This window comes from Propithecus coquereli, unplaced genomic scaffold (assembly GCF_000956105.1).
Source record: "Propithecus coquereli isolate 6110/MARCELLA unplaced genomic scaffold, Pcoq_1.0 Scaffold236, whole genome shotgun sequence".
Taxonomy (NCBI): domain Eukaryota; kingdom Metazoa; phylum Chordata; class Mammalia; order Primates; family Indriidae; genus Propithecus; species Propithecus coquereli.
The window spans coordinates 2441262-2456582 of NW_012147908.1; the positions used below are offsets into that span (position 1 = coordinate 2441262).

General features: G+C 52.0%; 1 protein-coding gene across 1 annotated transcript; it reads left to right on the forward strand.

Moving 5' to 3' along the window:
* Positions 1-428: 428 nt before the first annotated feature.
* SPRY4 (sprouty homolog 4 (Drosophila)) lies at positions 429-14487 on the forward strand. The gene is made up of 2 exons (XM_012645833.1): positions 429-640; positions 9951-14487. Exon 2 carries the CDS (start codon positions 9998-10000, stop codon positions 10895-10897), a length of 900 nt encoding a protein of 299 aa, XP_012501287.1. The 5' UTR covers positions 429-640; positions 9951-9997; the 3' UTR covers positions 10898-14487.
* The last annotated feature ends 834 nt before the right edge of the window (positions 14488-15321 follow it).

Sequence of the window (15321 nt, forward strand, 5' to 3'; positions counted from 1 at the left end):
ATCCTCCCCCATCCGCTCTCAGTGCGGGATTTGGAGGACGCAGCGCCCCCCACCCCCCAGCGACACTGACGGTTCCTGCCTAGGCCCGCAGTGGCATGAAGGTGGCCTTTACCTCCTCTTGCAGGCTGGGAGGGAGTACAGCCCGCGCAGCTGGGCCAGCTGCAGCAGTCGCCACCGCCCTCCATTCATTAAAAAAAAAAAAAAAAAAAGCAACAACAACCTCCACTCGAACCTCCACCCCTCTTTGTAAAAGAACGCCGGCCCCTAGAGGAACAAGAGCCAGCCCCAGCAATCACGGGTTAAGTTCTTTTCCGGCCCCCCATTCATAAAAAAAGGAGCGCAGCGCATGCGCAAGCGGGGTCTCTTGTGCCCACCCATTCATAGAATCGCGGGCGGCGCGCATGCGCACTAGAGCGCCCTTCCCTCCCATTCATAAAAAAGCCATTTTCCCAGGCAGTGGTTGCAACATCGCCGCCGAGGCAGCGAACGAAGCTGACAGCGCGGAGCTGGCGCTGTGGAGCGCAGGGAGCCTCGCCGGTTCCTCCGGCCGGCGTCTGCGAGTACAGCAGCGGCTGACCTGCTAGGGTTCCGGGATTTACACAGACGTGGAGCGATGCTTGTGACTCTGCAGCTCCTCAAAGTAAGTCCATGGCCGGTTTTGGGATCCGAAACTGCCCCTCTCTGAGCCGCGAGCGACTCCCCTTCGGGCTGGGGTAAATGGTACGCTATTTCTAGGCGCGCCTCAGTGTTCCTTCCCTCTGCCCGCGCCTCCTTGAGTCCCTGCGGTGCGCCGCAGCTGCCTGCCGCCCTCGGCCCGGCCGGCACGGCGCCGGGGGTGTTCACAGCCTGGCATCGCCGTTTCCGACCCCTGGGCATTGCCAAGCCCGGCTTCCCCGCCCTCTGCGACTCGGGAAGCCCTGTGCGTGTCCCGGGAGTTTGCCTCTGGCCTGCCTCTTTCCTCCTCCTGCCACCACCCGCCTCAAGCTCTGGAACGGGTGGCTCTGGGCTTGGTCAGGAGCCACCGCTTAGGTCGGGGGGCGCCCTCACCCTGGTCGGCTCGTCCGCCCCCCGGCTCCGTGCCCACGGTGCCAGCTCTGCCATATACCTCCCCAGCCCGCCGCAGCGGCCTATGCTCGACGTAGATTTTTTTTCTCCTTTGGAGCGGTGACGGACTAGGTTTCCTCCCCCTTTGCCTCTCTCCCTCGGTGGTCAGCGCAGGGCCGGCCAAGGACTGGGCATTTCTGCCCCTTCTCCTTGGCAAGGCGGCTCCTAGCCGTCTGACCTTTGCTCCGCTGCTGCATTTTATGCTGTGCAACTGCCTTACAGTTGCCTTTTCCTTCTCCAGCCTCTGCAGGGCCCGAGGATCCTCAGCCACCCTGTGCCTCCCTGTCCCCCGGCACCTAGGTGTGCCAGGCCCGGGGCCCCCCGGCCGCGCTAGGGCTGTGGTAGGGGCTGAAGGTGCGTTTATATAACGCTGGGCGTGTGGGAGCTGGAGAAAGAGGTTGCGAGCTTAGGAGAGATAAGGCTCCTACTTTCCCTTCTTCCTTCTTGGTGGTACCAGGCTTGACATCACCGGGAAGAGAGAATAGAGACGGTACGTTCTGAAATACTATGAATCGCGAAAGCTTCGGGGGCAGTGAGCAGGGTGAGGGCGGACTGGGCCAGCCAGGGCAGCTGCAGCTTGGCTCCATCACTGGGGCCAGGGCTGTGCCCAATTCCCCCTCCATGCAGATGACCAAAAAGCATTTAGACAGTAGCTACTCTTGTGCAAGAAGACGGTTTCTCAATTCTCTTTGATTGGGGGCTGGGGGTTGTGGGCAGAAAAGGCAAGACAGACGGAAAATGGTTGCATGGGTTGAAGGGCTGAGGGATGGACGAGAGAGGCAAAATGGGCCAGAGGCGCTGGATGGTAGGCAGAGGGGAGTGCTGCTGGCTGCCTCTTTCCCCAGCTGCTGGGTGGGCATCCATGTTGCCAGGCCTGGGTGCAGGCAGGAGGCCGCCTTCTGGCGCAGCAAGGCTCCTGGGAACCCCCCCTCCCACCCCCTAGGGTGGTTAGTGCTGGAAATAAGGTGTATGTTCAGTAGGGCACCCAGACCTAGTGGCATTCCCCTTTCCTGCCTCCAAATCAGTGGCGTGATTCTCTCCAGTTTAGGGAGAGGCCTGACACCCTAGAGGCCAGAGAACCTGCGGAGAGGTGGCAGCAAGCGCATGTCTGTCTGGTTAGCTGACCAAGGCTCTCAGGGATTCAAAGCTGGAAGGTAAAAGGCCCAGAGCAGTTGGGAAATGTGGGTTTATCAATCTCTTAATAAGCTCGGTTTGGCCTAAGGCCCTATCCAGTATTGCACTGGTGGATTTCACAATGTTTAGAGTTCTCCGGATCTTCACACAAATGGAGCATAAACATCTGAAATTTTTAGCTTTTTTTTTTTTTCCTTTAGTGCGGGTGTGGGACTAGGAAAGGGAGGGCTGCAGTTGGGGTCTCTCTCTCTCTCTCTCTCTCTCTCTCTCTCTCTCTCTGTCAAGAAGTTGTAGAGATGTCCAGTGAAATTGCATTTCCCTCTCTTCCCATCCCTTGGGAGGATCCTCATGTGCCAGCAGGCTCTAGACGAATCCTAACTGAACAGTGCATACACTGACCGACTGAGCCGTGTGGCAGGCACTGGTGGTGGGGGGCGTGGGGTGGACGGGAGGCATTTTGGTAGCAGATTTCTGAGATCTCAATGGACACATATTGGTCAGCTACTGAGAGGGAGACTTTTAAGACGTCTATTGGTTATCTTCCGCTTCAGATTCTGAACTCGGGAGTCATTCTGTTTTCGTGGGGTACAAATGCTTTCCTGCCCTTACCCCTCCTACCCAGCCTCATGACCTTTTCCAGGTTACCCTCTGAAATGGCAGCGTCTCACTGGATAAAGCTTTGGTTGGAGCTGGTGGAAGAGACAACACAGAATAGAACGATTCCAGGCTAAAGCAGGGCAGAGGCTGGGGGCTAGTGGGCCTTTGGAACTCTCAGAGGTCATTTTTGTCTGCATCCTTGCAGAATCGGCGGAGAGATATGGCTCTTTGGAAATCCACCCTCTGCCCAGTTCATACCCCTGACCCTCTACTTGGTAAAGGGCATATGCCCAGAGGTTTTGCTGACTTTCTTGAATAACAAATGATGGTAGCCTTGTACTGCAAAATTTTAAAGTAAGTGATTTAAAAATTAAGGGAGAAATAAAACCCATTAACACTTCCCAAGGTAGCCTTTGAAGTGTGTTGCTGTGGGGTTTAATATTTTGGGATTACAAGTGGGGATTCCATTTTCCAGTGCTAACAGTCCCTTGGTATGATATCTTTAAGCCCACAGATTTGGGGCCCCCAATCATTTTTCTCAACTCTGGCCATCCTGTTAGGTAGGGCCTGGGTATTGGTACCAGGAAGGCCTAGGAAGGAGCATTCCTCTTTATTCACAGAAGTTCAGTATTTCTTTGAGAATTACAGTGTTTAATTTGGTTTTCAATTCAGAGTGCCTGTCATCTGGCCCCCACTGAGGTGGAAGTTCCCTTGTAACGACAACTTGGGTAAGGGTTCTTGCCCAAGCCTCTGGATTTGGGGATAATGTTGAAGATTTTGGGGTTCAAATGTAGACATGGTAGAGTTTTAAAGGAAGGGAAATGGCAAGAGTGGAGAAGGTTCCATGTCATGGCCAACCTGAATCTGCCTGCCAGAGGGGAAAACAGTGACTCATTAGAATATGTTTGCTCTTTCAGAAGAGCCAGAGGAAGAAAGTGATGAAGAACAACACATGGAAGCTGTATTGCTCCTTCCAGACCGAGCCAGGGGCCAGGGCAGAGCAGTTGAGTGGCGAGGCAAACCTGCAAAGTGTGGCTTTAGTTTACCCATCTGCAGAATAGAGAGAACAAACTCCTCCCAAGGGGCCAGGGGCCAGCAGAGCTGCTCATGAGTGGCCACAGTCATGGTTGTTACTGAGCTGCTAGGAGGAGGGCGTGATTTCAAGGGCGCCCCTTCCTGCACAGGAGGTGTGGAGTGTTGCGTGACGTTAGGAAGTGTGGGGTATTCTTGGCTCTTGGGGGTCTGGGGCCACCCTGCAGATCCGGACATCTGACAAGCCTGGAGAATGTATCCAGGCCATGTGGCTAGGCTTAAGAGGCTCCACAGTTCAGCTGTGATCGCGATTGTTCTTTCCAAGGACAGGCCCCAGTCAGTGAAGGAAGCAAGGGCACTGGGGACGGAGCACAGATGCGCTGGATCCAGCAGAGGAGGGAAGGGGCCTTTGGGCAGGTGGTCACTTGCAGAAGTGTGGTTTCCCTTGTGGGTAGTCTTTCTTTTTCTGGTGGGGGAAGGGGAAGTCATTTCCTGCCCCTGTCCCAGGAGTAAGCTAAAATCTGTTACTGTAAGTTCATTTCTTGGTGGAAGGTAGCGAGACAAATAATATGATTTTGGTGTCTGTGGGAGAAAGCCCTCCTCTGGGGGTCTGGTGTTCTGGTTCCAGCCCAGACTTTGACTTGTGCCAGGAGTTCCCAACCTGTGCCAGTGGTTAGCAGTCTCCTTCTAGCTCCCATCTTGTCTGACTCTTGGCTTCTAATCCCTCTTTACAGGGATCTGAGCAGACAACAATTAAGGGGTAATACAGTGAAGCAGAAACTTGAAACTGATGAAAATAGCCCAAAGCCAAATGCAGCAAGACTCCCAACCATTCCTGTGCTGGGGCTTTGGAGCTCCACTGGTTGGTTGTGGAAGAGGGAAGAGGGTTGGGAACTGATAACTGGTAATGGGACAAAGTGATGAAAAGCAACTGTTTTCTTTTGTGATCTCTGACAGATTTTGGCCAGAGGTGAGCTCCTTGGTGCTGGTGGGGGGCTGGGGGAGGAGGAAGGATTCCCAGACAAACCCAGCTGCCTAAATGCTTTATTCTCCCACTGGGGCCATTCTCAGCAGAGATTGTCTTCCTCTGTGGGGTGTAGGGAGAGGCAAGTCCCTGGCTTCCCTCACCACCACCCCACCTTTAAAAAATTCCCTTTAAAGCAATAAGTCATCACTTGGTTGTAGCTCAATTATCTAAACTGGGGTGTTGTCAAAAAGAACCAAGCAGTGGTGGTGGGCGGGCTCTCTGGCAGCTAAGGGACCTTTATCCCGAGATGTTAAAGGGTTAAACAACCTTCACTGAAAGATCCCGCTGAGACTGAATGGGGCAGTGCAGAAACTGCCCATTCATTCAGAGCCTCTTGCCAGTGTGGCATCAGCTGACCTGTAGTTTTCAAAGTACAACTGTCAGCTTTCCCAACTCCCCTCCCTAGGGTAGGTCAAGGGGAGGGAGTGGGTGGGTGGAAACAGGTATCTCCCTCAATTGTGAAAACATTTAACATGCCTCTTGATTCTTTTCAGCCTGCACTGAGCCGTCTGCAGCGGGTGCTCAGCCCCCTCCCCACAGGTACAAACGCACCGAGTGTCAGACTGGCTGGCTCTGGGATCCCAGACCCGCCAAGCAGCAAATACAGGGCTGTGTGCTCTGGGGCTTTTAATATCCCGCTGATTCGGTATTCTAGGACGTTCTTCTTACCCTAGCTCCTCCTTCCTTCCTCAGACCTAGGCCAGGAAGCCCCATCGATGAAGGTGCCCTAGGGACCCTTAAGTTCAACTTGACAGGTGGGGAGGAGAGGGGCTTCCTTGGAGGGACTGCTTGGTAATGAACTACAAGTGGGACTCATTTAACTTTAAGAAAACTAAACATGAAAACACTTAGTAAAGGGGAGTGAGGTGACAGAAGGAATGGCAAGGAGCACTGAATTGGGAGTGAGGGTAACTAGAGCTCTGAGCCTTCCCTGCGTGGCAGATTGCAGTGCCTCTCCCCCAACCATCACGGTCCACACTGAAAATTCCCCTAACTGGGGTCCTGCGTGCTGTAAGCCCCCTGGTAAGCCCCGTCTGGCTTCACTTCCCTGCTGGCGGCCAACGGAGCCCCAAGGTGGCCAGAAGAGGTTCCCTGAGGGCTGGAGGAGTTCATGGTTGTAAAAGTGATTGGAGCTTTTGTGCCTCTCCATGAGCACCCAGAAGCTATGGAGGGCTTCTGCAAGTCACCATAAGTCATAGGTCACAGGTCTGCGTGGTTGCGGTTCCAGCCTCTGGAGCTTCTGCTGTCTGGGTTCAAATCCTGCCCTGACATTTGCTAGCTCTATGACCCTTTGTGCTGCCATTTCTTCCTCTGCAAAATGGGCACTATCTCCAAGTGTAGTGAGGATTAAATGAGAAAATAAGTCAATGAGGGCTTAGTACAGAGCCTGGCACCAAGAAATGTTTCTTAAATATTAGCTGCTTCCATAATTATTATTTATTATTATTAGAAGGTTGAGTAGAGGTAAAAGTTCCCTCCCCTCATGCTAATCCATAAAAGAGTGCCACCTAAAATTTGATAGAGGTGCTTCTTTGGCTAAGTGGAATGCTGGCTTTGTTTCTCTGTCCAGAGTCTTCCAAATTGGCCATCAGTCTCTTCCAAACTGCTTAAATGAGGCAAAGCCTCCTCTCTCCTATTTATATTATAAATCTCTTCCTTCCTTGCAGGGGAAGCAGAGAGTACATATTAAACTGCACTTAAGATTGTCAGCAGTGTTGCTCAGACTGGAAGGTGGGTGTGTCCCAGTGAGTAGAGATTGATCAGTCTGAACCAACTGAGAGTTTTCTTTTTTTTTTTGAGACATCATTTAGCTGTGCTGAGGGGTTATCAAACAGGCAGCTCAGGAAGTTGTTTTCCTTTGTCAGCCAAATAAATTCATCAGAGGCTCTTAGAGGGCCCTCCTGTGGAGGGTTCTTGTTAATGGGGAGGTGGGGCTAGCAGTGGGACTCGGAGCCAGCCACTGGTTTTCGCTGAGTCCTGCATCAGGGTTATGGTATATCTTAGATTGTGCCTGCTGGAGCCGTTGGATGCTGCACATCCTAAGAGAGCCAAGTCATTGTGGGCCAAGCTCCCACCCCCACGTCTGGCCTCAACTGCAGGCTCAGATGTTGACAGCTGCCTCTGAGGGGTGATGGGAGCCCGCTAATGCCAACATCCCCCATTGTCTGCAGCGGCTGCTCCCAGCCTGGCTTCCTGGTGGGACTTTTCCATGGATTGAGGAATCTGCCTTCTGATTCCAGGGTCTATTAAAATCCCTGAGCCATCGCCCATTCCTTTTGCTTCCCCTGTAGGAAATGTGGCTGTTTTTAAAGAACCCCAGTCCCCAGTAAATGAACTGGGGAAAGGAGAGTAGATAATCTGCTTGAGGGAGAGGAATACTTCTACTTTTTTCAACAGCATGGCCAGTCTAATCCTGGTCCTGAGAGACAGAAACCCAACTACATGGGGCAATATGAGCCTCAAACTGCCACTGACATTTTGTTGGCAGGACCTTGGTATTCCTGACCTGGGTTTCTGGAATAAGGGAGTCCTGTTGTCTTTCTCCAGCGGTGCGGGTTCTGGATCTGTGGCATTTTCTAGTCTTATTCCAAGTCACTTTTCCTCCAGGCAAAATCCGCAGGGCTGGGGTCTGGGGCTCCTAACCCTAGTCTGTTGATCCCAAACTCATTTATTCTAGAAGCAAGATCTTGGACTCCTACGCAGAATAAGTGGGCAGGCTGAGGCAGCATGCCCTGGATGGAGTTCCTGCCCTGTCATCCGCCTGATCTTCAGAAAATCTCCTCTCCATACATTCCCTCTCTCCAGCCGGGACCACAGGGTCCCTGCAGAAGGCTGCCTTGGCAAATGACTGCTCTTTGGTGGCAGACCTGCCAGACACTTAAGGCAAACTCTGCCATGAGTAAGTCTCCCATTCCAAGGCGATGCTCTAGTTTCGTCTGAAGAGAGCATGGGGGAAAAGAGCATGGGGGCAGGCGCTGCTACTAGGTAGATTTTTTCCGAGCCAGGAAAAATGTGCGTAAAGAAAATCCAGCATCTTTTAAGTGGGCAGGGCTGTGGGAGCAAAGCCAATAGTTGATGCCCTATGTGAATGCATGGGAAAGACCAGTTTACTGCGCAGTGAACCTTATAGAAAAGACTGGGTGGTTTTCGCATTTGGCAGTGGAGATGATATGTAGATGACAGCCCTGTGGATAAGCCCCTTCTTAACCCTTTCATGAGCTTTCATCTAGAGCTAGCTCTTTATTTCAGACTTGCTGGAAGCACCTAGGGAAGTTCTTTTTCCCAACGATTTTAACTATATCTGATCGAACTTGTCTCTACATGGGGAAGTACAATACTGAGTTGCTCCAGATGTTTTTTTTTTTCCTCCAGGTCTTATAGACATTCATAAGGATGGATGAGTCCCAGGGGGCCAGGGTGTCATTCTCCTGTGACTGGAATATTGGGATGGGCCAAATGTGTCCTGAGTCCCCGGGGGCTAGGGGGTTAACTGGAAGTGGAAACCTGCCCATATCTCCTGCTCAGGCAGCACCTTTGAGGCCAGATGAAGCTAACAGCAGAGGGGCAGGATCAGCTCTCCTAATTAGCATCTTGAAAAAGCGTTTATGGAAACCCCACCTCTTAACAGGGTAATCCAGTGGTCTTTTTGTTGTTGTTTTAAAGACTGTCTTCCCCTTCTACCCTCCTACTCCATCCCCTGGGGTTCTTAAGATTGGGGTGGAATCTTCCCAGAGTTCAATCTTTCCCTTGGATTCCAAGCTGTGTCCCCTTGAGCAGAGGTCTTGGCCTTCTGCTGCTATTTCTTTAAATTGATCTCCAGCAGAATTCCAAATGTAAAGGTCAGCAGGCAAGGAAATGGCACTTCTAATAGAAAACAATGTGCACTTTCTAAATTTGAACCAAGCCGTTTCCGCTCTTTGATTTAAGTGACTTCCTGGGGTTCCATGTCAGGCACTGCAGTTGAATCTCTGGCCAGATTCCAACTTAAAATTGCACTCTCTCGGTGAAATTAGAAACTGATCCAGGGTTGGCTTAGCTATTCTAGTAAATAGCATTTAGGCTGAATGTTCAGCTCAGCACTTGGAAATGGGTGATGTGAGTGCCCCTCGAGAGGATTTCCCATCCAAGCTGTCAGAAGCTCACATACCCAGGGGTTATTGGCCACTGGAGGTTGCTGCTCTTAGAAGTGGTAGTAATAAGTTAATATCCTGGATGCGCAGGCATCAGATACAGCCCTTCCTTCTCTTGTGAACATCTGAAATAAAGGCTTTGGGTATCCAACTGATAAACTCCATGGGAGCACGCAGGGACTGTCTGTTTTCACCACGTTGTCCTCTGCACCCAGCACAATGCTTGGCACAGAGTGCTTGTTAGGTGCTCAGGAAACCTAAACTGTTATTCTCTGGGGCAGTGAAAAATTATTGAATGCTTCCTGTATGTCAGGCAATATGCTAGGCACTGGATATGCATTTTCTCATTTAATCCTCACAAGAACCCATTTTACGATGACAAAACTAAGGCCTAAGGCATAGGCAGATTAAAGAAACTTGTTCATAGCAATACCGTTAGGCTAAGTTGAGAATTCGAACTTGGGTCAGAGTCCAGATTCTGTGTTTGTAACCACTGGGCTATATATCTTAAATAAGGAGCTCGTTTCGGTGATTTACAGGAATGAACTGGGACTGCTCAGGTTTGAGTCCTAGTCCTGCTACTGATCGTTTTGTGTGACTTTGGACAAGTTACTTTGAACATTAGTTTTCTATAAACTAGAGAAAGGGGATAATAGTAATTCCTTTTTAGGGTCATTGTGAAGTCAATGGCTTCATGTATGTGGTGCTTGGGAGAGTGTCCACACATCTTAAGTGTTCAGTAAGTGTTATTTCTACCCTCCACTACTATTATTGTCGTCATTGCTAATCACTAAGCCTTAGGAGTTGCTGGGAATTTAGTTCTCATTCCAGTTGGGCTCCCAAAGACCTGATGGGGGTGGCTGTTGACAGGCCTCATACTGATACCTGGAATCCATTCTTTCTTCCTTTTCCCCACCCACCCCCAGGGCCCCTAGAAGCCTGTTTCTCCGTGCAGTCCAGGACCTCCAGCTCCATGGAGCCCCCGATCCCACAGAGCACCCCCTTGACTCCTAGCTCAGTCATGGTCCAGCCCATTCTTGACAGCCGGATGCCCCACAGCCGGCTCCAGCACCCGCTCACCATCCTGCCCATTGACCAGATGAAGACCAGCCACGTGGAGAACGACTACATAGACAACCCTGGCCTGGCCCCCACTGCGGGCCCGAAGCGGACCCGGGGTGGGGCCCCAGAGCCGGCCCCAACACCCGCCCGCTGTGACCAGGATGTCACCCACCACTGGATCTCCTTCAGTGGACGCCCCAGCTCTGTGAGCAGCAGCAGCAGCACATCCTCCGACCAGCGGCTCTTAGACCACATGGCACCACCGCCCGTGGCTGACCAGGCCTCGCCGAGGGCTGTGCGCATCCAGCCCAAGGTGGTCCACTGCAAGCCTCTGGACCTCAAGGGCCCAGCGGTCCCACCAGAACTGGACAAGCACTTCTTGCTGTGCGAGGCCTGTGGGAAGTGTAAATGCAAGGAGTGTGCGTCCCCCAGGACGTTGCCCTCCTGCTGGGTCTGCAACCAGGAGTGCCTGTGCTCGGCCCAGACCCTGGTCAACTACGGCACGTGCATGTGCCTGGTGCAGGGCATCTTCTACCACTGCACCAACGAGGACGACGAGGGCTCCTGCGCCGACCACCCCTGCTCCTGCTCCCACTCAAACTGCTGCGCCCGCTGGTCCTTCATGGGCGCTCTCTCCCTGGTGCTGCCCTGCCTGCTCTGCTACCTGCCTGCCACTGGCTGCGTGAAGCTGGCCCAGCGCGGCTACGACCGCCTGCGCCGCCCTGGTTGTCGCTGCAAGCACACGAACAGCGTCATCTGCAAGGCAGCCAGCGGGGATGCCAAGGCCAGCAGACCCGACAAGCCTTTCTGACGCTTTGGGTCGAAGCCCCAGCGCTGCCCCTGGAAACGTGGTTCCCTTCTGACATCTGAGAAGACTGCAGCCGGGCCAGAGGTTGCATCCTCCCGCGGCTGCCTTGCTAGTCTGTCCACTCCCGACCCCCAGCTTTGGAGGATAGAGACCACCGCCGCATGCTCTACTCCTCGAGAGGATGAAGAAGCACTTTGGGGTTTTTTCAGGGTCTTGGAACTTTGTGTCAAACAGACAATGGCAGGGGCAGGGTGTGGTTTGTGCGGGGGGGAGGATTTTTCTTTTTCAGAAGACGGAACACAGATGTGGACACATCTCCGGAAGTTGCAGCTGCTTGAATGCCTTCCCGGCCCCTCCCCCCCTTCCTTTCTCTCTCCCTCTTTCCGTCGTCTGTGGCTCTCGGAGGAGCGGGCTGCCTGGGAAGAATTGCTGAGTGCCAGGGTACCTTTGAAGAAGACCCTTGGAGTCTTGACTTCTATACCTTCCTCTCCTTCCGCTCCTCACTCCAACCCAGCTCGCCCCGACCTTTTGGGGAAGGCATAGGACACCCCAGCAGTCCTTGCTGTACATACCTGGGAGCCCACTGAAAACAGAGGACGGCCTGTGAGTCCAAGCCTTGTTCCTCCTCTCCTGCCTGCCCGGAGCCACAGGACGGATTTAGGAGCCACTGCGCAGTGCGTCTCTCCCTTCCAACTTCGTCACTAACTCTTGGGGTGTTCCGTTCATCACACCGTCCTTCGGTTCTTACCGAGTCACAGACTCGCCTGCCCACTACGTGTCCGAGTTCTCTCTACTCAGATCCTTTCCAGAAACTTTAAGGGTAGAGAAGCCCAGGGCGACAAATGCGAGACCAAATATCATTTTGCCAATGAGTCTGAGGCTGTGGTCTCTGGATCCAGTCATTACGTTTTTATAGAATAATTAAACCAGATGCTAACGGTGTTTTAAAAAAATAATAATACAACAACTTGCTTTCCTTTTGGGCCACCCCCAGGAAGGGCTGATTTCAAAATCTGGGGGGGCGAGCAACCTCAAGGAACATAATTCCCCTCCCCACCAAGAAGAGGATTTTAACAGCAAGGAAGAGAGGCGGCGCCTCCCATTGGCAGAATGAATGACAGTCGAGCCGAGCCGGGTGTGGGTTTCTTCTCTTCCGATTCTGCTGCTGCTGTCATAGCCTTTTGTGTATAGTGATGCGTCTGTATCTTTAATGTACATAGAGAGATGATGAAAAAAGAGTCTATTTTAGTTTTAGGAAGCCCCAGTGTGGGGGAGTGTCAGAAGAGCTCGAGACAGGGTGGGGGAAAGATTCTCCAGGGGACACTGGGGACAGAGCCCTGCTTTAGTGCATAGCCACACCACCCTCTCCCGACAGCCCCCAAAGACGTAGCAACTCTTTCTCTCAAGGTGCTAAAGGACTCAGAAAGTGCAGCACGTCCAGTGGGTAGGTACTTGTTGCATGCAAACGCAGTAGTGTGTCTGGTCCTTCCTCCCCGGCTGTGGTGTGGGGTTTTTGCTTTGTGTGGTAATTTGTTCTCCCCTCTCATGAGAGGACACGGCCTGGGTCGCAAGACCTTCCCCAGGCGAGACTGGAAGCGCATTAGGCAGGGCTGCTGTCACGCTTCCAGTTTGTTCTGTAGGAGCAGAACCGCCTCCAGGAAGGAGGCGATGAGGCAGGTAGCTGTGATTGGCATGCACCCAATGCTTCTCCGGGACCTTTTTTTCCCTTCTTGAAGACTAGTAGTAACACCTTATGATTTAGAATAAGTTAATTGTAACCATAGGTATTTATTGATTGGAGGAAGGGAGGGTCATATTATTTTCGGCTTTATTTATGTAACATTTGCTAGCTTGTAAAAGGCGAATGTGAAATATTGCATCTGCATTTTCTAAGGCTGATTCATGTAGCTACCCTTGCCACATTTGTGATGGATGTATGGATGTTCTTGAATATTTCGGAAGGAATAGTAGGAAAAAAAACATATTCAGCCAACCACTTATCCTAATTGAATGTATCAGAAGTGTACTGAAGGGACTGGCGATGTTTCCTCAGACGAGGTGGCCCCCAAGACGGTAGCGCACACGTGCACTCTTTCCTCGAGGCCGCGGAACTTTTCCCAGGGCCCTTCCCTCAAATCGTCTCCGTGGGAAACGACCCAGTGGCAAGTTGCACTTTGGTGATCTTGGTGGTCTACGCACCCATTCTGTGGAGAATTGATTTACATAAGCTGTGTCTGCATATACACACACACACACACACACACACACACACACCCCGACCCTCTACCGACAGAGACCCTGTTTCCCAGCAAACGGCCTCCTGAACCCTGACGTTTTATGTACATAGTTGTAAACACGGATTTTTTCTGGGTTTTGGTTTGCTTTTCTTCTTTCTTGCCCTCTCCCCTCTCCCGTTTAGGCTTGTTCTCTTTGGTTTGCTTTCGTGCTGCTGCAGAGACGTCTGCAGCCCTCTCCCTAACAGTCCGCCTCGTGCCTCGTGTGCTCAGCGGTGAAGGGAAGGAGTGAGGGGACCCTCCCTGGTTCTCCCAGGTCTCCTGTGCAGCGTTCCCTCAGCTTCTTGGCAAAAAAGAGAAAGAAAGAAAGAAAAAAGCTGGCTCATCCACGGCCTCTCCCCACCCCTGGGGCCAGTCGAGGGCCACTGAGGGACCAAGCACTCAGAAACGTGGCCCCTTTCTCTAGCTGCTTCTGGCTGTTTTCTGTACCAGTGGCTTGCTTGGCTGGATTATGCCTGGTCTTGACCTTTTGTGAAAAGCACCAAGCTGGTCCCCACTCCTGTTCACCCTGGGGTGGGTGCAGTTCTGCCTTCACTGGAAGTGGGGGACCAAGCCTGGATCCAGATCCCTCCTCCTAGGGGCCTTCGACTGCCCCCCGCACCCGAGGGTGGGTATGTGAAGGCCAGCATTCCAGCAAGCACCCCGGCAGGTGGGTCAGGGTGGAAAAGCCTTCCCAGATGAGTGGCAGGGCACTGCCACGGCTTCTCAGAGCACCGGGCAGGCAGGGAGTGAAGACCGGCCCTTTCTGTTGTGGGCCCCTTCACAGCTGATGGAGGCAAAGACCTCATAGGGCATCACTAGTCCTTTCAGCCTTGTGAAGTCTGTATCCAACGCCATTGTACCTCGAGTACAGTGAGGCCCAGCTAGACAAATGGCTTGTCCAAGATTGCACACGTGAAAAGTGTTGACCTGGCCCGGGACCCAGATGACTGTCACCTTGAAGCGTTCTCCCGTGCTGCCCCAGGAAGCGTGCGATGGGCTGTGAGCAGCACAGCTTTGCACTATACAGTTCACTAGGGCGTCCTGCGAGCTCCACCAGCCTTCTGGTTCATGCCTTGGATAAGCATCTTCACGCCCTCTCTGCTAACTGTGACAGTCGATGACGAATCTTGAGTTGCCATTTTTTGCTGTGGGTCACTGCGCGCGCGGTGTCTTATCTTGCTTTCTCTTCTCACTGCCCCGCGGTTTGGTTTCGTGTTACAAACAGAAAAACTGTTCCAGGCTCCCAGCCCACCACGTTCCTGCTTCATCTCCCCCCTTCACCGTAGCCCCCCTCATCCCATCACAAAAGTTACCACAGAAGGTTTTCTTTGTATAGAATATTTATTTTGAAGCTCTATTTTAATAGTATTTATTTTAGAAAGTCTACTATTGTAAGAGTTCTTCTGTTTGTGAAGAAAAAAACAAGTTAAAAACTGAATGTACTGATCTAGAAAATATATATAAATATATATTGTTAAATATACACAGGACTGCTGTTTCTGGTGTGTTTGTGTGTTCACTTCCCTGACATCCTCACCCAGTGAGGCCCCAAATTTGTCAAACAGTCGGCCACTGCACGGAATGGAAATAGTAGCAAAGGCTTATCCACCCCTTCATCAGAGGAAAGCCTCACTTCGTTATGAAGCTGAATGCTGCTACATGCTGCTGAATGCTCCTTCCCAGGCAAGTTGTCCCCCAAACTGGGGAGAGTTAGAGGTGGAAAAGGGTAATCTGACCTGTCCATTCTCCAAAAATTCTGCAGCCCCTCGCCCTTTATTCCCTTGATTTGGTTACCCCCAGAGCAAGATTTCACACACACATGCACACGCACATACACGATTCAAGAAGCCAAACCAAAAAGCCCTTGGCGATTTCCTTATTTTCACTGGATAGGTGGATATTGCATAAAACCAGTTCCTTTGACCTCAAACCTTCCATCCATTTAGTGACCTCCTGATGCACCTTCCCTCCAGTTCCCTGGTCACCCCCAGCCCACCAACAGCACTCAAGCTTAGAGACCCAGCCGCTTCTCCACTGACATAGCTGTGGGGACCTTTTCACTACCTCGATTCATGTGCCAATCACAGTGAAAGTTGCATATGTGAGCACACGCCTCTTGTTTTCTAGAAAAGAAATTTATAATTAAGAGGT